The sequence below is a fragment of the Gekko japonicus genome, unplaced genomic scaffold (genome assembly GCF_001447785.1).
Source record: "Gekko japonicus isolate JY-2015 unplaced genomic scaffold, Gekko_japonicus_V1.1 scaffold376, whole genome shotgun sequence".
NCBI lineage: Eukaryota > Metazoa > Chordata > Lepidosauria > Squamata > Gekkonidae > Gekko > Gekko japonicus.
Window position 1 is genome coordinate 423,376 of NW_015164675.1, and position 22,570 is coordinate 445,945.

General features: G+C 46.4%; 1 protein-coding gene across 1 annotated transcript in view; it reads right to left on the minus strand.

The window, feature by feature from the left end:
* Positions 1–22,570, minus strand: part of SLC22A4 (solute carrier family 22 (organic cation/zwitterion transporter), member 4) — a 92,906-nt gene that overhangs the window by 43,969 nt on the left and 26,367 nt on the right. Inside the window, exon 2 of the mRNA XM_015409268.1 lies at positions 369–472. Coding sequence (XP_015264754.1) covers positions 369–472 — 104 coding nt within the window. The remainder of the gene's footprint in view (positions 1–368; positions 473–22,570) is intronic.

The window sequence follows — 22,570 nt, forward strand, 5'->3', positions numbered from 1 at the left end:
CCTGTATGTTTCGGTTTTCTTAACCTTTAGGTACTTAATTTATGACTGAGGACATGTTTGCTAACCCATGTGGCTAGTGATTTGATAAGGTTTTAACTTTCTTTGAGTTGTTAGCTTTCTTTGAAGTTCTACGAAGCTATGAATGCCAGCTAGCTCAATTAGTTTCTTATGGAATCTGTAGATCACTTTCCTCTTTCCTTCTGCCTTGCAATGTTCTGATTTATTTTCATTGCATTTCTTTGTTCATTAGACGTTTATTAAAATATTTTGCAAACTCTTTTTAAAAAATTACTCTGCTTACTCCAAATTGCATTGAAGAAAATAATGCCACTAAGTCTCATATAGGGAGAAAAGGGCATGTACATTACCTGTCAGAGAGCTGTCCTGATATAAAGGATCCAAGCAGCACACCCACAAAAAATAGAGACGTTGTTAAGGGGGTTTTCCAGTCATCATCACATACCAGATCCCACTGCAAAAGAAACAAAGCAAATTCCACATCATTTTACAATGATTTCAGGTGATAAATTAGACTTTGGATGATTGGTTAATAAAGGAAGGGGGGCAGGGAACGCACTATAAATTTGGTCAGCCTGAAACACAGTTTAAGCTCCATAGAAAACTTACGTCTTCCCCTCTCTGAACTTTTACTCAGAGCTACCTCACAGCTGTAGCAAACCCATCTGCATGCCTTGTAACAGAGGCTGCTGGAATACATAGGCCCAAGCAGGGAAAGGGGGGCCATTTTGGAGGAAGCCAGGGCTGCAAGACCATTGCTGTGACATTTTATTTATTAAAACATTTATATCCCACCTTTCTCCATGGTTCAAGGGTGCTTCCAATACGTACTGAAAACACTAAGCCACAATAAAATCCCAAAGCCCCCAAATAATAAAACCTAACAGAATGTAATAAAATGCCAGCAACCTACACGCATTAAAGAATAAAACAGCTCAACAGAGCCTTCTAAAAGTTTCCAAGGACAGCATTCCCTTCACCTCCTCAGGGAGCCTGTTCCATAAACAGGAAACAAGCACAGAGAAAGTACAGACTCTTCTGGTTGCCAGACAGGCCACCTTTAATGAGGAATAATCAGGAGGTGATAATCTGAAGACCACATCTGGCACACAGGGACATACAGTCCTCTTTGTGTAATTTCAGAAATAGCACTGACATTTTATTTCATGATTTGTGAAACTGTACTGGGGTGTGTGCAAACACAGGAAGAAAGTTTGTATCACATCCAGACAAATTATATTTGGGCTTTGCGTAAATATATAAAAAGATGGAAAAGAGATGTAGTAGTACTTAGGCTTCTCCAAACATGAAGGAAAGACATACTTGGAAACCAGGGACAACTGAGACTTCCCGGTATGTATCTAGCACACGTTCCTGAAGGTTTGGAGATGCACATCTCTCTTTCACACCTATCTGTTTACCAAAACAAATACATGTTTGGCTGCATGTGACCTGGGAGACTGGAGACCCATTGAGAGAGCAGCAGTAGCCACTGAGACCTCTACCATGGAAGAAGCCAGCCCAAGACTGGGCCCCAAGGAAGCACGGGGGAGCAGCATGGGAGGCAGGTTGGAGGCGGATGCCGGTGGCTACATGCTGGCACAGGCGCAGCCACTGCAGAGGGAGGACACTGCTGGTCTGGGTCACCTGCATGAGTTGGAGGCACGTGACGAAGCACCTGCCTGGTTTGCCCAGGGAGGGGAAGCGCGTCTCAGCCCACGCTCCATTTGCTGCTGGCCAGTCGTATCCCCGGGGAGCACAAGCAGCAGGTGGCATGTGCCCTTCTCTCTGCTGCCAGAAGCAGTCGAAGTCTCCCTGGCTGGGACTCTGGCCCATGGCCCTGGTACTTGCGGAGGTGGTTGGTTTTCCCCAGCTGACAGGCAGCCCTCTTTGCCCCAGGCCCAGCCTTGACGGGCATCCTCCTCCTCCCCAGGGCGGGTCTAGGCCATGTGGTGCACCACCACCGGTGCCAGAGGAGAAGGGTCAGGCAAGGGCCAGCAGAGCATGTGTGGTGTCCGTGCCCTCCACAGGAGCCATCAAGCAGGAGACAGCCCAGGCTGTGCCCCTGTCCCAGGAACAGCGCTGGGGCCTCTGAACACACACAGAGCTGAGGTGAGCAGGGAAGGGGGTCCGAGCCGGCTTCCTCGGGAGTCAGTTCCACTGTACTAAACTGCTCCCTTGCTGCCCCCCTAACAAAAAAATGTCTGGCCATGGGCCTGGTCTCCAGTGCCTTCTTTCAAAACCTGGTAAGACGGGTAAGTGGTGACCTCCCAGTGTTCACACTGCAGAAGTATAAATTGCTCCACCAAATTGCTCAGTTCACTTTACAAGGCATAAAAAAGAGAGAGAAGGGATTCTTCCAGTCTTTAAAGATGCTGAGAAAACTGGAGGCACCCAACATGATAGCTTCAGCACAACCACTATAAACTCTCAGAAGCTCTTTACCTATTTGCTGAAATGCACAAGTTAATCACAGTTCACTAAAAAGAGCTGACAATATATTATTTTTGGGACTGGACTGATAGAGGCCAGTAGATGTCTCAGCCCTTCCCTTTAAGATGTCTCAGCTCAGCTCCCTTTAAGATGTTCCAATACAGACTTCTTGGTTTAAAATAAAAGAGTTACCAGAGCCCCAACAGAACAGGAAAAGAATAAGGATGCAAGGCTGCTTATCATAGTTGCTAACATAGACTAAGACATTTGGGGAAGAAGAGTAATAAGTAGTCAATCAGCATCGTACAGAGCTGTCCTAAACAGAGTTTTCTCTTCTAAGCCAGGGGTGTCGAACTCACTTGTTATGAGGGGTGGATCTGACACAACTGAGACCTTGTTGGGCCGGGCTATGTGTGTCATAAAATGTAATGCCAGGTAGCGGAGATATAAACTTTATAAAGGACATAAACACATTTTGTTTTACTTAAAAACATGCCTGAAACATTAGCACTCTTGAAATATTTTGTTTATTTAACAGTGTCTGATAACTGACACCTCTTGCTCTAAATTACTGCATCAAAATATCTGTTCTGTTGCAATCTTGAGTATGCTGTTCAAGTGTGTATCTGTAAGTTGCAAACCTACTTTTGATTTATTGATATTAGAATCATAGAATGTTATAGTTAGAAGGGACCTTGCAGGTTATGTAGTCCAACCTCCTGCACTCTGCAGGAGCATAGCATAGGAAAAGGAGTACGACAAGGATGTATATTGTCGCCTTGCTTATTTAATATATATGCAGAGTACATCATGCGAAATGCTGGCCTAGATGAATCACAAGCGGGCATTAAGATCAACAACCTCAGATATGCAGACGATACCACTCTGATGGCAGAAAGTGAAGAGGACCTCAAGAGCCTCTTGCTCAGGGTAAAAGAGGAGAGCGCAAAAGTGGGCTTGAAGTTCAACATCAAAAAAACTAAGATCATGGCATCCGGCCCCATCACTCCTTGGCAAATAGAAGGGGAAGTCGTGGAAGTAGTGACAGACTTCACGTTCCTGGGATCCCAGATCACCACAGACTGTGACTGCAGCCATGAAATTAAAAGACGCCTGCTCCTTGGGAGGAAAGCGATGGCGAACCTAAACAGCATGATAAAAAGTAGAGACATCACCCTGCCAACAAAAGTCCACATGGTCAAAGCAATGGTATTCCCAGTAGTCATGTATGGCTGCGAGAGTTGGACTATAAGGAAGGCCGAGCGCAGAAGAATAGATTCTTTTGAACTATGGTGCTGGAGAAGACTCTTGAGAGTCCCTTGGACTGCAAGAAGAACAAATCAGTCAATCCTAAAAGAAATCAACCCTGACTGTTCCCTGGAAGGCCAGATAATGAAACTGAAGCTAAAATACTTTGGCCACCAAATGAGAAGGGAGCACTCACTGGAGAAGACCCTGATGCTGGGAAAGATTGAAGGTCAAAGAAGACGGGGACGGCAAAGGATGAGATGGTTAGACAGTGTCATCGATGCAACGAACATGAAGTTGAGCAAACTTCAGAGGATGGCGGAAGACCGGAAGGCCTGGAGGGAGCTGGTCCATGGGGTCGCAAAGAGTCGGACTCGACTGTGCGACTGAACAACATACCTACAACATACCCGAAAGATGGTTGTCCAGCCTCCGTTTGAAAATGCTTGAATATTCACCACAGAAATCTCATGCTCAGAGTTCTGAGTCTAGGACCCAGGTTAAAACATGAAATGGCTGAGTGATTAAGAGAGTCTGGCGAAGCAAGCTATTATGCAGCAGCAGAATTGGAAGCAGGAGATGGCCAGTTCCACTGTGGGCCTGATAGAAGCCCTCCAGGGTCCTAATCTGGCCCCGGGCCACATGTTTGACACCCCTGTTCTAAGCTTATTGACTTCACTGGACTTAGAAGGGTATAACTCTATGACTAAATTATTAGTCAAGACTTTCCCCCCCACCCCATTCTGTTTACAAAAACTAGCAAGTCATTCCTTTGCTATATTTACTGAAGATAAGAAAGCTCTCAGTAGGTAATCTCATAACAAACGATGTGTTTTATATTTTCTGTCTTTCATGGGCAGACAGATTGAAAACAAGCTGGCTTGTTGAAGGTCTCAGGGATCTTACCAGCCACAAGTTTTATAATACTGCTTTAAAAAGTGCTTACAAAAACATAACATGAGAAGACTGCGTATTTCTTCATAATGTCTGGAAAAAAGGTCTCTTGCCTTGAAAACCCTACGAGGTCACTGTAAGTGGGTTGTGACTTGATGGCCCCCCAAAAAGGAGGGAGTCAGGTGTATGCCTGTGTTTTCATCTAGTATTACTCCAGTTTAGGACTCTACAACATAAGAGCATAAAGTGAGCCCTACTGGAACAGACCAGTCTCCAGCACCTGTTTCACACATTAGCCAACCAGTTACTCTGGAGGGCCAAAAAAACTGGGCACGAGGCCAACACCAAAGCCTTCCCTTGAAGATGCTTCCTCACAGACCATTTGAGGTAGCAGTTAGTATTTGGTTTCAAAGGATTACTGCCTCTGAATATGGAGGTTCTCTTCACTCGCCATTGTTAGGAGTAACTGATGGGCCTATCCTCCACAAAGCACTCTGCCTGATTCAATGCAGCCACCATAGTCATCATCATCAAGTTTATTGTATTAGCCATTGGCCATAACAAAACAAAAATACATACACACCCATGTACATTACATTAAGATATCCCTTCACTGACTTGCGCTGAATCCTAACCTTAATCTTATCTTTTTTGCCACCAAAGCAAATAAGGACATTCTGCTGGTAACATATACATCCGTATCAGAGAGCAAAAAAAACCCAACTCCTGATCTGAGAATCCATTGTGCAAAGGTAAGATAGGGTATATAAATATCTGCCTAAGTGATTCGTGCCATGAGCATCTCAGTAAATAGTGCTCAATATCATCCACTTTGCCCAAACCACATTGGCAGATCCTTGAGGCAACAGGTTGACCCATAAAGCGACCAATATAAACCATTGAGGGAATAGCCACCATAGTTGCAAGTAGAGAAGCTGGCAAAGCAATACAAGTTTCAATGCTTGCCACAAGAATGGCTCAGAATATAATCAGTTACACCACACCACAATGATGCACACCATCATTAAAATACAAAACAATTAAAATATTGTGAAAATAAAAACTAATAATGTAATAAAAAGAACAAATAAGAGTCCATTCTGCATCTGGAATTTCTTCCATATTTTCTCAGCACTGGACCTGGTTCCCCTTGTCTCGGAATATCTGTTTTCATTGCATTGCCTCAGATCCTGGTTTCTGCATTAGCTAGTGTCAGCTTGCCATCTATTTTCTTTTCAACGCTCGTTCCTACACTGGTATGCAGATTTTCCTGTGACAGTACTTGCCTCAACAGTCATTAGCCGCTTGAGCCAAGTAATTCATGGCGAGGTGATAAATACAGAAGGGGAAATGGGGTGGGGGAACTGATGAAGATCAGTGAAGCTATGTCAAGTTGTCTGCTTATTATTCCCTTCGAATTGGAAGCAGAGGAAGGAAAAAGTGCCACTCAGAACCACATTCAGATACCCTGGGGCAATGCCATACTGACTGCGAAGTCACCCTTGAACGGCCCTAAATCTATGCAGGAGGTACCATAAAACCCAATGAACAAAGAAAGTGAAAGCAGCATGCAGTGTAGAGGGAGATTAACCTCCCGACCGTGGTTGTGAAAAAACTGTGAGGAAACAGATGGGTGCAGAATCAGCCAAGGATGAATGGAGCTACGTCTAGGCATGGGGGAAGATGGCTGGCCTTTGTAATTCCAAGGGGAAAATACCATTCTTCTCTCTCTCTCTCTCTCTCTCTCTCTCTCTCTCTCTCTCTCTCTCTCTCTCTCTCTCTCTCTCTCTCCCAAAGGAGCCCGAGCACTCAGCACAGAGATGCCATGAGAACAGGCCGTTAAAATCATGGCCTGTTCCTCCCCCACGTCCTTTAAATATATATATATTGTAATGCATAGCTTGAAGAAGGTTTCTGGAGATCTCAAAAGCTTGCACTGACTTATGTGTCATTGTAGTTGGTCCCAATAAAGTATTATATGTACTGCAGTGGAAGGGTACCTGGCCTGTATCTTCCTTCCCTCCAATAGCCTCATCAATGGCATCTGGAAGGCAGAGGGAGGGAGAATAGGTAGGTAGGTAGGTAGCATTTATTGTGTGGGGCCAAAGGCCACTCCACTAAGATGCACAAGAGAGAACATAGACAAACTACAGCAAAAACAATAACATTATAAAGTTAAACCACATAAAAACACATTAAAAAAGCACCTTCCCTATGTACAAATACAATATTTCAGCCTTTAGACACAGCTCTAGCCTGTATTTTCTTGGCTAGCAAGGCAAACTGTACCACTCTATAAAAAATACTAGTCCAGCAAGGCAAATTGTACCACTCTATAAAAAACATACTAGCCTAAATCAGTTAAGCAAAATTAGTTCTTACATTGCAAGAAAAGCATTTGTACCTTTTAAAATCTCAGTAAAAAATTTATTTCTGAACTTTATGTACACAGGCCAGAACAGAATACAAGGTGGAAGATCTTCTAGGACCAAGGCTCCACAAATACACAGATGTACAGCAATCAGTGTTTGTATGCAGCAACCATCTAAAATAGCAGAAGGCACGATTTGAAACCGTACAGATGTTAATGCCATTCTAAAACTAGGGAAAGTAATGTTGGATAGATAAGAGGCTCTTCCATGGTCCTTTTTGAACAATTTGAACCAGGCAGAAAATCCAGAGAGATTGTATTTCTATCCTGCACAGCATCAGTCTTCAACACCTACTCTCATATAATGAAACTGGGCAAGGGTTGTCCTCTAAGGAATAATGAAAAATGATGTTGTTAAAGCCAGCTATGCACATGGCATACAGCCTACAGCACTCAGTCTTCCCAGGTGGTCTCCCATCCAAGTAAGAACGAGGCCCAACCTGCTTAGCTTCTAAATCAGACAAGATCAGGCATGTTCTGGCTGTTGTGGCCATGGGGAGGGGGGTGTCCTTAACTGACTTTGCAAGTTGCTTTGAGAACTTTAAAAGTTGAAAAGCCACTAACAAAAGTGAACAGCAATTAAATGGCATAGCACTAAGGGAAACAAACAAAACTTATTACACTGAGATAATGATGTTACCAAAAATTTTAATATCTGTCACTGAACAAGCTGTTTGGAATGCTTGCCTCTAAATGAAACTGAACATTTTAACCACTTGCTTCTCCCCTAGCCTGGCCTGTATTTAAGACAAAACAACTACTTCCACCTAACCCTGCCACCTCTTTTGGGGTTCTGGAACTACCCTGTTTCCCCGAAAATAAGACCTACCCAAAAAATAAGCCCTAGCAGGATTTCTATGCATTTGTAGTATAAACCCTAGTGTGTCTTCTTGAGAAAAAATAAATATAAGACAGTGTCTTATTTTCGGGGAAACACGGTATCCCAGACATCAAGATCAGGGGAAATGTGGATGTCAAAGTTCTGGGAACAACTTATTCCTAGTGTTAAATGCTGGGTTCAAGACACATTGCAGTGAACAGCTCTACTTTATTAAGTGATTTCAGGAAGAAGACTAAAACACCAGGGCAACAGCCATGTTTAAATAACTTGCAAAAACCACACCCAAACACACCCAACTCCCAACGATAGGCTATTTACATAACATTAGTTTCTCGCTGGTCACTTCCAGAGTCCTGGTGGACTATTGTTTTAGAGCTCCAAGCTCAGCCAGTCTCTGGGAGATAGTCCTGGAATGTTCCTCACCTAGTCCTGGAATGTTCCTCACCTAGCATCCACAGCCAGGTAAGGAAATGCAGGGTACCTCATGCATGTAGTTGGGGAGGGGTATGGGGAGAGGGATTAAGAACCCCACCATGTTCCTGATGACATTGACAAGGGTTCAAGATGGCGACCTAAGCAGCCACTAATAATTAACACTTCATCAACTGCCGACATTGCTTTGCTGAGCAGTGAGCCCATATCTGAAATAAGATAGGGAGTTGGCCCATCATTAGAGCAAAATGTCAGGGCTGAAAGAGTGGGCAAGAAAATCGGCAAAAGTAAAAGGAAGTAGGAAAACGGAATGTAAAGGTAGGTAAGAACTTAATTTTAAATTTTGAGGATTGTACAGATATAACAAAGGACTGAGAGAAGTTGGTGCACTGGTACCACATTCAATGCATGGCTCTTACCACTCATAGGCCCTGGTCACACGGAGCATTAGGCATGCTAGAGAGACAGAAGATAGACAGATTTTCCGGGCGCAATCTCACCGCCACATCTGGGAAGTGCAGAGCTCCCGTGGCGCACCTGAGGCTTCCCGCCAAAGATGCGGGGTAAAAAACTAGTACCTCGGAGGTACTAGTTTCCGGAAACCGCGGGGCAAGGGCGGGCGTCTGATCACGTTTCTGGTGGTAGTTCCGGTGCCCGCCCATGTCCCCTTGCAAAAAGGTCCCCCCCCAGTCTCCACTGATGCGCACAAGCACCCAACGGAGCATGCGCACATTTCAGTTCTTTTAAAAAAACCACAACCCCGTTTGCCGCGCCGCTCCGCTTCTTTGCCGCGTCGTGTGATCGGTCCCTCCCCCCTAACCACGGGAGCTCGACGGGACCTCAACCCAATGCCTGATCGCTCAGTCGCCCATTAGTTTGCTCCGGAGAAAACAGCCACGCCTCCCCCCCCCGCATTTTCCTGCCCGTGTGGCCGAGGCCATAGTACACAAACCTAACCTTGAACTTGCCCAGTGTTATCTTACAACATAATTCAGTTCAGTTTCAGGAACCTTTAATGGCATCAGTCTTAAAGATCTCTAAAAATTCTAATACCATCAACCACTGAAGTACCTGTTTTTTGTACTAGAGTTGTATAGCACATATGAGTTATGTTATTTTATATTGTGTTTTAATGTGGTTTTAATTGCATTGTATTTTTATACTGTTGGAACCCACCCTGAGCCCATTAAGGGGTCGGGCAGGATATAAATCCAAATAAATAAATGTAATAAAATGCAGGAATAGTCTTACATACATAAAAAAACAAAATGGGAATAGTACAGTCCAGGTAAGACCATAAAAACAGTGTCAAAGAATAACAACACATAAGAACAAAATTAATCTGCCTTAGCCTTAGAAACATGATTACCCTTATTCAGCACAATAACCAAATACTCAGCCACAAGTTCAGTCAGTTTGATGGATTTATCAGCAAGTAAATACTGAGTAATTCTCTTTGGGGGACCAGAGAGGTTGGAAATAACAGGATCAAGGAGTTGTTGATGAAGCTTACAATGCGTGGGACAGCGAAGTAAAACACAGGAAACTGAGTCGGGTTCCAGTAAACAGTATTTACAGTCTGGTTTTAAAAGGTATGATATCTACCTGAAAGAACAGCTGAAGGGAAAATATTCAATCTAGTGAGCATAAAAGCCTGATGCTGTCAAGGATTAGTAAGATTTTGCATGTAAGCAGCTCCTAACCCTGGGGTGGACAGCAGGCCATGAAAACAAGGCAAGTAAGTCATGTTAACTCCCGCAGCAATGGTCTGACTCTCTATATCCCTAATTCTCTGACGGATAATGTGAAATAATTGGTTGCCATCGCAGTTAGTTAGGGACTTCAAGTTGATGCCAATAGAATCAATTTTGGACCTGATAAACAACATAATTTCTCTGACTGACTCACCACCATTACACTGAGAACACCAGCGCTGTTCATCCATTAAACCTGGGCTGTCTCCCTTTGCACTGTACACTTTTAGTGGGAAAGTATTACATTGCAACTCTTTTCTGCTCTCTCAGTACAAGAGTTTTAGTGCAGGCACTGAAAAGTACGCAGACAGATGAGTGATTTCAGCTTAGCATACTTTATTAGATCAAGAACAAGACAACTTTAGCCGGCTCGCAGGCCGGATTATATGTCCCGTGGAACCGCCACCCATAACACACACCCCACTTCCCAGTAGGTTATTTACAGTGGCCGAGAGTTCCATAGGCTCTCGGCTGGGAACCTAGCCCACTGATTGGTGCGAGCTAGGATTCGCATAGTCCATTGTCTCTTAGAGCGAAGCTCGATGTTTGTGATTGACCGCGTGGAGCCCAAGCTGGCCACGCAGTCTGAACAGGATATATTACAGCCCTCCCCCCTTGGTCTGCAATACACCCACAAAGTCCTTCAAATGGGCTGGTAACTTTCTGGTGCGGGTAGAGCGGTGAAGTTCGGGAGCTGCTGCTGTCTCCACCCCTGGAGCCCTCGGAGGCGAGCTGACCGGAAGAGGCGCTGGGCCCCCCGGTGCCGGCGTCCCCTGGGCCGCCGGGAGAGGTGCCTCGGGTGCGACCGAGGGTAGAGGCAGGTGTTCTGCTGCAGGCAGTTGTGGAAGGGCTGAGGTATACGGGGCCTCCGTAATGTCCAAGTCCTCGGGTTCCAATGGCATTGTCCGGCAGCGTAACTGGTCGATGTGCCGGTGTAGTATCTGCCCATCTTCACAAGAAACCTTGTACAATCTTGGACCTTCAACTCGTACTACTCGCGCCGGAATCCAGGCTGGTCACCGGGTGTAGTTCCTGGCGTACACGGGATCCTCCGGGAAGAATCCCCTGGCTGCCTCGTGTGTCTCTGTGGCTGGTGCCTCTGCCGGGGTGCAGGCGATCCAGCCGGGTTGTCAGGCGGCGGGCGAGAAGTAGCTCTGCCGGACTGTGCCCCGTAGTGGTGTGGGGCGTAGTTCGCTGGCCGAAAAGGAAAGCAGCCAGTTTATAGTCCCAGTCTGAGGAGTCCAAGCAGCAGAGAGCGTCCTTCATAGTCCTGACCATGCGCTCTGCCTGGCCGTTGGTTGCTGGGTGGAACGGCGCAGACCGGACGTGGCGGATACCGTAATACCTCGTGAAGTCCTGGAATTCACTGGACGTGAACGCCGTCCCATTATCCATGACCAGCGTGTCCGGGATTCCCTGAGCGCTGAATATACACCACATTGCCCGGATGGCCGCCTTCGAGGAGGTTGAAGGCACGGGAACTACCTCCAGCCACTTGCTGAAGAAATCCACCAGGATAAAAAAAAGTTGCCGCTGGAAAGGTCCTGCAAAGTCCAAGTGTAACCTGGACCAGGGGTGGTGGGAAGATTCCCAGGCCCGTTCCGGGGCGCGAGGGGGTTCAGGCCGGGACGCTTGGCAGGGTTGGCACCTTTTCACCACATCCTCTATGTCATGGTCCATCCCCGGCCACCAGACGTAACTCCGGGCCAAGGCTTTCATGCACACCACCCCGGGATGCACCTTGTGAGGAGCGGTGAGGAACTGTTCCGGTAAGGGCTTAGGAATGACCACTCTACTCCCCCACATTACACAGCCCTTGTGGACGGACAGCTCGACCTTCCGAGAAGCAAAAGGAATAAAGTCAGGGTCTCCTTTGGCCGTGGGCCACCCCCTCACCACCCAGTCCAAGACCCAGCAAAGTACCTTGTCCCTGGACCGGCCGATCCAGGAGGGTCTCCAAGAGCGCGATCAGGTGGGCGGGAGCAGAATCCGGTTCACAGACCGGCAGCGGTAGGTGGCTCAGGGCGTCTGCATGGCCCATTGCCTTACCCGGGCGATGGACGAGAAAGTAGGAGTACCCTGCCAGAAATATACACCAGCGGAGCACCCGGGGAGAAATCATCTGAGGGGTCTTGCAGTCAGGGGCCAGGAAGCCCAGCAGCGGCTTGTGGTCAGTGAGGACCGTGAAGGGGCGCCCATACAGATAGTGGTGATATTTTTCACCCCCGCCACAATAGCCAGCACCTCCTTATCTATCTGTGCGTAATTGCGCTCAGCCGCAGATAAAGTTCTGGAATAATAGGCAACCGGAACCTCGTGGCTGTCTGGCAGCCGGTGGCCCAGGACCACCCCAACCCCGTAAGGTAAAGCGTCACAAGCCAGTACCGCCAGGAGCGCCTCATCGAAATGCCCCAGGACCGCATTTCAAATGAGCAGGTCTTTTACCGCCTGGAACGCAGCAGCTTGCGGCGGACCCCAGACCCAAGCTGCAGACTTGTCCAGGAGGCGGTGGAGCGGTACAGCGACGGCAGCTTTGAGGGGCAGGAAGGAATGGTAGAAGTTCAGAAGCCCCAGAAAAGCCTGCAGTTCTGACTTCGACGCTGGAGGCGGCGCTTGCGTGATAGCTGTCACCTTGTCCGCGGTGGGGTGGATGCCGGAGGCGTCGACTGTGAAACCCAGGAACTCGACACGAGGCACCCCCAGGAGACACTTCTCCCGCTTGACCTTCAGTCCTGCTGCGTCGAAGCATTGTAGTACGGCCCGCAGACGGTCAGCGAAGGATGGGCTGTCCGGGGCAGCGATCAGCATGTCGTCTAAAAATGGCTGAACTCCGGGGATACCTTTCAGGAGCGAATCCATAAAAGATTGAAAAATTCCCGGCGCGACCGAGACTCCGAACCGAAGGCGGTGAACCTTGAATGCCCCCCTGTGTGTAGTGGTTGTTTGGGCCTCAGCTGTGGCGGCATCAACCGGCAACTGCTGATACGCCTGGGCCAAATCTAACTTGCCAAAGACCCGAGCCCCTGCCAAAGCTGCCAACACGTGGCTCACCACCGGCACCGGATAAGCATGTGCCTGCAGAGCCTTATTAAGCATGCATTTGTAATCCGCACAAATGCGCACATCCCCATTTGGCTTAACCAGAGTGACTATGGGGGTCTCCCACTGTGCAGACGTGACCGGTCCCAGAACCTCTTGTTCCACCAAGCGATCTAGCTCAGCCTTAATCTTAGGCTTCATTGCAGTCGGCGGTGGCCTGGCCTTAATGCGGATAGGGCGGACAGCCGGGTCCAGGTCCAAGGAAATGGGTGGTCCCGAAAACCACCCCAGGGTGCCATCGAAAACTTGGGGAAATTCAGCACACACCGTGCCAAAGTCCTGGGTCTGGACCTGGTTGATCCCATGTAAAGACAGTCCCAGAGGGCCGAACCAGGAGAGTCCCAGCAAACTGGAGAGTTGCCTATCCACCATCAGCAGTTCCAAGAGGCCTTTAAAGTCTTGGAACTGCACCTGGAACTTGCCTCAGCCCAGGACTGCCACAGGGTTCTTATTGAAGTCCCGTAAGATGAAACCCTGTGGCTTCCAAAGGCCCCCCCCAGGGACACAGTTTGCGGAGCGTCTCCATGGAAATAATGGAATATGAGGACCCTGTGTCTACCTCCATGCTGCAGGGGGACCCCTCTATAAGGACGGTGACGTGCACCTTGTTGGGGCCATCAGGGGGCAAGTTACATACTAGGTGTTGCTGGTGGTGTGCCGATAGGGTGTGGAGATCGACGTGCTGCTCTGGCGTGGTCTGGTGAGTGGATGACTTCAGGCATTGGCTTTTGGAGCGGCAAACCCGGGATATGTGCCCCGATTTGTTGCACGTTCTGCAGATGGTGTTTCGGAAATGGCACAACCTGCGTTCATGGTCCCCCCCACAACTGGCACACGGAGCCGAAGTGGTAGAAGATGCCTTGCCTGAGTTGGAGGATGAGTGATGCGGGTGCTGAGATGACCGCTGGCGGACCTGTAGTACCTCTTCCTCATCCGAGGTGTCGGAGCCAACAGTCGCTTGGGTGCGGTGGTCCGCCTTGGCGCGGCAGTCTTGATGGGCCTTCTCATAAGCGGTTGTCTCCCGGATCGCTTTATTTAGGTTCTATGTCGTCCTGGCTGACCAGCCTCCTCCTGAGCTTAGGCTCCCTTAGTCCCATGAGGAACTGGTTGAGGAGAGCTTCAACTAGGTTGGAGAAGGAACACCTGGTTGCGCCCCGATGCAGAGCTGCCAGGAAATCCGAGGCAGTCTCATCGGGGCCCTGGACTTTCGCAAAAAAGTCCATGTGGTCCGAAAACTTAGTTGGTTTGGGGGCCAGGTGGTCGGTCAGCGCCTTGACCAAAGAGTTGTAAGACTCGTCCTTGGTCAGCCTGGGCACTATAAAATCCTTAAGTAGGAGATGGGCCTCCATGCCACAGTGGCGCAGAAGGTACGCTTTTTTCATACCTGGGTCCGCTACATTGTGGATGGTGAAGTAGCTCTCGAGGGTCTCCAGCCACGTTTCCCACTGCGAGGGTTGGGAGATATCGAAAGCCGGGAGTCTCTCTGATGCTGCAGCCATCTTACAGTTCCACGTGGAAGCGAACGGCGGGAATTAGCGGTGTAGAGAAGGAGCAGTGCGGTGCTGCTCCCAGGAACAGCGGTGCAATGCTCGGAGCTGGGAGCGGTGCAATGAGTGGCGCTTTCAAAGAACGCACGATACCGCCGCCGGCGGTGATTTCGGCGCAGCGACTCAAAGCGATGCCCGGAACGCAGTCTCTGTTCAGAGGGAAATGAATCCCATCCTCGTCACCAGTGAAAAGTACGCAGATGGATGAGTGATTTCAGCTTAGCGTAGTTTATTAGATCAAGAACAAGACAACTTTAGCTGGCTCGCAGGCCAGCTTATATGTCCTGTGGAACCGCCACCCATAACATACCCCCACTTCCATAGGCTCTCGGCTGGGAACCTAGCCCACTGATTGGTGCGAGCTAGGATCCTCATAGTCCATTGTCTCTTTGAGCGAAGCTCGACGTTTGCGCTTGACTGTATGGAGCCCAAGCTGGCCACGTGGTCTGAACTGGATATATTACAGGCACCTAAGTGCTGAAGCAAAGAAGCTGAATCTGTCTCAGCTAAAGGTACTTTAAAATGGGAGTGTGTAATGTTGCTCCCCCAGAGACCAATGTCATTTACACTCTAAGATCCTTTGGCCTTCAGCTGCCACAGATGAAGGAAGTGAATCCATAAAAGTTGGGTCTCTCAGTCAAAGCAAGATTTCTCCTACATACTCTCAAAATGGAGAAGCCTGAGTGCCCAAGAACATTAAACTAGTCTTCTTTGTCTGACCTCAATAGATCATCATACCCATGTCCATAAGCAATAATTCAGGTCTGTGGGACATTAACCCAGCCTCTTGGGATTCTCCTCACAATTCCTTCATCTTTGATCGATCAATCATGAGCCCAGAAAGAACCATCAAGCCACATTTTGGCCCTAACTGATCTGCCACTTAGGAATCTGACAACCCTGCCTCTGCCCCCCACTGCCTCACCAGGTTCCCATCATTCTCCACTTCTTTACCATACCATTTCTCTTGGGCACACATCATTATCCACTTACCAAAAATTCAAATTCCACTAATAGAAAGCAGAGTCATGCACTTGTAATCATGCCATCATGAATCTTAGTTCTAGCCCAAATTCAGCCAATAGCTGGACTCCCCATGAGGAGTCCACCTGGGTGCACATAAAAGGGCACATCAAGCCTTCTATTTTCATAGTTATCTTTTCTCTTGAACCTTCTTCCTTCACTGACATCAACAGACTCCACTGTACCATCAGTTTTTCCTCTTCGAGACAGGCAGAATATGGCTTTCCCCCTCTTTTCCCATATTTTACTCTCCATCCCAGACTTATCCTTCCATGTCTTTCTGTCTCCTCCCTGATTTTTAGCTCTCCTACCTATCATTCCAGAGTGATCCTCCTTATCACAAGCTAGTCTCCCTTACAGAATTTCTCTCTCCTTTGTGGTTCTTTCCGCACTTGGAACTCATCCCTGGTTTTATCACAGTTCAACAGGTGACACAATACCTTGCATTTATTCCTGGCTATAACAGCATCCATTTATCCTGAGACAAGTGTGGGGTGAAACCAGGGTGGCCTCAATGTAATGTAGAAACAAAAAATATCCTGAGATAATTACAGGGGTGAACTCGAGTGTAGTGTAGAATGTAAGTTCGGGGACAGGGTTGAACCAGGATTTAAGGTCTAGTGTGAAAATTCCTACCTGGAATTCCTCTACCCCACCCCTTCTGATCACCCAGCCCCTCGCCTCTGTCCTCTTCATGAGCTGGTTTGCTCTGGACGAGCCACATGGAAGGAACATAATTTAGTTTAAAGTAATACAACTGAACTCTAGGAAAGTGCATTTTAAAAAATTAGATCGCCAACTGAACTCTAGGAAAGTGCATTTTAAAAAATTAGATCGCCACATGTAAATTACTGTTGGATTGTTGCTATTGAACAGTTCAGTCTTGCTGTTTTGTACCACTGTCTCATTCCTCTTTTCCTATTCTGTACTTTTTTTAGGGCAAAATTATTTGCTGGTTTAGTGTTCTATTTCCCTTTTTTTATTCCCATCTCAGAGATTTATCATGCCAAGTTGGGACCAGCATGTACAATAGGCTGAAAATATCCCTTTTTGCCCCAGAACTTGTTTTCTGAATTCAACACACCTAGGGCACTCTGCACATGACAGCCTTGACACGGAGAACAGTTTGGGGGTAATAAATCAGTTTGCTCTTGCTGCTTGTTTGTTATGTTTGTTATTTAACACACTTGACAATGAACTCTGTATTGCTTTCTCTAGACTATCAATTAAACCAGGATGTGATACAGTTGTGGTTTGCAACCTTCCTGTCCAGGCTGCTTGGTTTTTCAATGTCTTGCAAAAAATCATAAAATTATTATCAACACCTATGTGTTTAAAGGAAATGAACTTTTATACTACATACTCACTTTGCACAGCTGTGCACATGGTCATGAATCTAGGCCAGACAGGTTTTGGATGAAAGACAAGAAATGGAAAAACCCCAACAGCCCTATCTACTGTCAAGCTTAGGTTACACCTTTGCACAAGCTTTTCAACACTCAAAGCAATTTAATGCTCTGCATAGAGTCGGAGTACACCACAAAATGATCAAATCATTAGCTCTGTGCGGTACAGAAATTTTACAGTTATCTCCACATTTTCATATCTGAACCTTTCATCTACTTTCAACTGACTTATCAACAAATACCATGGGGGGAGGGGGGTGGAAAGTAGAATGAGAGTGAAGAAAAAGAAATAGACTGAATTAATTACAAAAGGATCATGATTGAAATATTTACTTTTGTTAGCAAAGAGACAAGTATCCTAGCTATTTCACAACTAACATAACAGTTAACATAATAGTTACATAGCTATGTATCCTAGCTACATAACTATTATGGACTGAACCTAGCGGCTTTCAGAAAAAGTAAAAGCAAATAGAAACCAACATCTTGTTTTGTCCACTAAGGCACATTTTCCTTTCCTTGTGAAGGTAAGACAGGACTTGCATATTATCAGGCAAACATGGGACTGCCTAATCCGTGTTTGCCTGACAAGCCTATGGAGGTAGGCAGGGGCTTTTCTGCAGGCAGCCTTGACTAGTATAGAAAGAGTTACACAACCCTCTTCCTCTGTGCCAAATTTCAATTCCCAAACTGGTGTACTGTTTCATTCTCGCCTTGCACCCACCCACCCCCGTTTGCCCCTGGGCCTGCAAAATATCAGGTATTGGCTGTCTACTTTGGTTGCTCAGTTGTCACATTTCCATATAAACTAGGAATTTGCTCCTGGGGCAGGTGCTACCACAAACAGCAAAGCTATTTAAATTGCACAGGTCTGGTTAAAGGCAACTGCATCTTAAGGAAATGTATAGTAGAGTTACATCCTTTTTGAATTCCACTGAAGTTAATTGGCTTATAAGGGATTACCTCTGCTTAGGACTGCAGTATTTCTTGGTTAAATGGAAATCTTGCAATTAGATAATCACAAGAAGGGAGACCCGCGATACTCGCGGGGGGGCACTGCACGGCGAGGTTGGGGCTCAACCAGGCAGTCCCGTAGCGGCGGCGGCGGCAGCGGCGGCAGGGGGGAGACACTGCTCGGCGAGGTCAGGGCTGAACTGGGGAGGCCGGTGGCGGTGGCTGTCGGGAACGTGTGTCCTCCTCCTCCCCCCTCCCTATTGGCAAAGGGAGACCCAGCAGGCGAGCGCAGCACGGCCCCCTCCTCCTCAAGGGCAAGGGACGCTGCGGCCCTGGCGGGGGAGGCGACGCGACAGAGGAGAGGAAGCCGGCTAAGAGGTGCGAGGCCCCGCAGAAAGGGAAGGTGGGCTGGGGGCGAATGAAAGAACGCGCCGCCCCTCCTGCTGGCCGTAAACTCCAACCCCCGTTCCAAGAGCATTCGGCGCGCAGGCGCAGGGGACGCTCTTTTTATTTTGGCAAATTTAAGGACCCTCAGGAATTTTTTTAAACTTTTAAGATTTTTGTGCACCCCTGGGGACTGCCCCAAGAGTGCACAGCCCCCCCTGCCCCCCAGGTGGCCCCAGAGCGTGGATTTAGCGATCCGCACTCACGGGGCCACTTGACTATTAGATATATAGATAGGATTCTGTCACAGTCTGAGTTGCCAGCCTCCAGGTGGGGCCTGGGAATCTCCCGCTTTTACACCTGATCTCCAGCCGACAGTTCCCCTGGAGAAAATGGCTGCTTTGAAGGGTGGACTCTATGGCATTGTACCATGCTGAGGCCCCTCCCCTCCCCAAACCCCACCCTCTCCTGGGTCCACTCCCAAAGTCTCCAGGTATTTTCCAACTCAGACCTGGCAACCCTAGTCACAGTCTCTTTTTCTACTGTGAAAAGATGGGAGACTAGGTTGGGAACAGTGGAGAGACTCATGACGACCTGTGGGGAGTACTGTATGAACTGGTCAGGTTGCCACTAACAGCAAACTGGCGACAGTTTAGAAGTGGCTGTAAAGAAAAGGTAGTAAGCAGGAACTACAAAGGCAATATTATCTAGATATTCTTACAAACAGAGAACTGATTTGTACTATATGACATACCTAATTCAAAGAAAGGGGAATTCTATGTACTCAGTATCTAGTACAGAATATATCTGAAACTGGTGTAGAGGTGCTGCTAGAAATAGATAACCTTGGCATTACATTACATAAATATCCGACATCAGAGAAGGAATGGATGACTTATCAACACTGCAAACTTAGCCACTTCTAAATATGCTCAGCTCCCAAGCCATGATTCTGGGAATTGTAGTACTATGACAGGTCTCTAACAAAAATCCTTATCACTTCCATTGGGCAACAATTGCCAAGATTCTTTGAGGGAAGCCCTGAAAATCTGAGTAGACTGAAGCCTGCTTCAGTTTTCAATGTCAACACAACTTGCACTCTGAATCTGCAGTCTAAAGAAAAGCTTCAGAACTTGCATGAGACATATCATTACATATACATATAATTTATAACAAAGGTAAGGATACCCATAGGTGTTGCCCAGAGCAGGTGTACAATTATAACACCTAATAATTAAAATATGTTGATAAAACATTGATATTACATATTCTAAAGCTCATCTTCATATACCTACTGGTCTGAGATAACCATTCCTTAGAGATTAAGTTTTCTAGAAATTTATTCAATCGTTGCGATTCTCTGCTTAGCCACTGTATTGGAAAGCAGACACTGAGCTCCTTAGATAAGTAATATTGTATGTCACAGGACTGTGCTATGCTGCATTTGATACAGCTAGTAATTCTAAGATACTGTCATTAGTGGATGGCTGCTAATGACCCTTGTAAATGAATCCAAGCACTGTACCTAAAAAAGAAGTGCCATATATACACAAACCTATCATCACTGTCTCTAATTCTAACTAGCAGCGGGTAACAAGAGAAATATGGGGAAGGGAAAATGTCAATCATTATAACAGCTTCATTTTTAATACTTGAAATAGGACCCTTTTAGAAACTGATGTGCAGTGGGAAAGAAAAGAGAATGATTCACTACCAGTTATGGATTAAAATATACAAGCCTACTACACTTTTATTTGACATTCAGTTATCTGTTTTGACAGATTACTCAGTTATCTGATGTGCACCATCTTGTTCCCAAACTCAGTTCAAATGCTGATTCTTACCTATAGGCCTTCTCTCATGCGTGTCCTATGCGGCCATCTGTTTGGAGACCAATCAGTCTTTTGGAAACGAAAGCTTGGATTATGACATTTAAATTTTGGCTCAGGTTACATTTTAGAGCTAATTCCAATCCTTTTATTTCACAAATGCTTACCGAGTCCTCATCCTCGGCATGGTTTTTCCATATAGAGAGTAAGATCACGCGTATAGGAGTTAGTTTTGGAGAGCTTTTTCATTTGTCAGAAAGCTCAGCCTTTCACTTGATTAAACAAAGACTCCTCGACATAGAACATCAAGAGCTGATTAGCCTGGCTTCAGGTAGATGCTCCCCCTTGAAGGTAGGGTTTCCTCCCCAAGGGTCTATTGCAGAATATTTTCTCTGTTTAACCACTCCTCATTATCGAAGAGCTTTTATGTTAGGCTGTTTTAATGTGCTGCCTTCGGCTGTATTGGGTAGTAGGTTCTCTAAGACTCCTTATGTGGATAGATGATGTCCTTGTGGTGTTAATGAAACTGAGAGTCTGGAGCATATAATTCTACACTGTATCTTCTATCATGATGTTCGATCATCATATCTTGAGCCTGTGGTTGAGAAATCTAGTAAATCATTCTGATGAATGGAAGATATTTTATTTACTCTCTACTCGATCCTCAGTGATTATGGAAATGGTGGCCAAATTTCTGTTTTGGGCTTCTAAGAGGAGGGAATGTACTATTAACTGCATATGACTTCGTATTCCTTGCCTGTCAGTTTCAATACAATATGCCAATAAAGGTTGATTGATTGATTGACTGATTGATTCTTACCTATAAAGTTTTGGGACTAGGGTACCTGAAAAACAACTTCCTCCCCTACTGTCCAGACCACCAGCTGAAGTCCTCATCTCAAGACCTACTCTCTGTGCAGGTGGAAAGCAGAGACAATGCTTTTTCAGTGGTGGCACAATCACCTTTGAAATACCATCCCCTTTAAAGCTCATCTGCTGCCTACTTTACTTTCCTTTAGATGCCAGGCTAAAATGTTTCTCTTCACCCAGGTTTTTAACTAACAGCATCTTTTTTAAAGCTGTTTTCTGGTTTGTCCATAATGTTGTTTTAATTATCATTTTAGAGTGCGCCATTTCATGTACATTCATGCCCCGGCTTGCTTTTATTGGCTGTTTAAATGGTAGCCTTTTAAATTAATTTGGCTGAGTTTATTTACATTATTGACTTGGCTTGTTTTATCAATACGTTTTGTCGTTGTTTAATCTGTTTGCTTGGTTTTGCTTTACTATTCTGAGTACATGGTGTGGTAGCTTACAAATTTTTGAAATAAATAAAGCAGCTAAGTGAATGTATTTTCTAAATAAACGTATGTACAAGTTAAAATACACAAAATATAAGTGTGTGAAAAATAATTCATATCCATTTCAACAGACAATGTATAAACTCACTGATGGAAGACATATATTCTACACTAGCCTGCTACCTGTGCTTCGCTACGGTATTTAAGTTCTGTAAATCCAGTTATAATACTGATGATGTGAAGTTTGAAATGTGACATTTGTTGTACGAATTCTAATGGAGAAGATTGTAGTGTAAGAAATGAAGTGAGACATACGTACTTTTTTTTTCTCTACCGAAGGACCTCTCTCTAGACTACATTGGTGGTTCTTCCCTCAGGTGCTAGGATCACCAGGCTGCTTGGTGAGCTCACTCTGGAGCAGGCCACATAGAACTGTCCATTTAAGAAGCAGTCATCTTTTAAGTCAACTCCTGCTACCTTCCACAAAAGTGATGGCCTCTCGATTTGTGTTCCTGGATTGTTTTGCTCCTATGGAGACTGTGTTGTTCTGAGCACCTCAGGGTGATCTTGCTGGTAATTGGCCTGTGCAGCTCAGTGTACTGCAGGAGTGCTATGTGCAAATGTCTTTGCCACATTCCTAAGTTGCCTCCTCCTTGTAGCGTTGGTGTATCTGGTTCAACGTTTGCCAGGAGCTTTCTTGGGGATAGTAAGTGAGAGGTGTGAGGGGGAGTTGGTGTGAGGAAGTGGTGATGTGGTGGATATTTCTTCAAGTTCATGAGGGAGGCATGCATCAAAATGGCTCCTAGAAATGTCCGTTACTATCTCCCCATAAACATTCATACCCTGGCCCTGCTCCTACACCTGACAGACACCAGCCTGTCTGGTGTTGGGGGGGTTGTATTTAAAGGTATTGGGGAGGCTGGGCCAGCAGCAGTGCTAAGGCAATCCTGCTGAGCGAACCTCCCAGCTCCTCTCC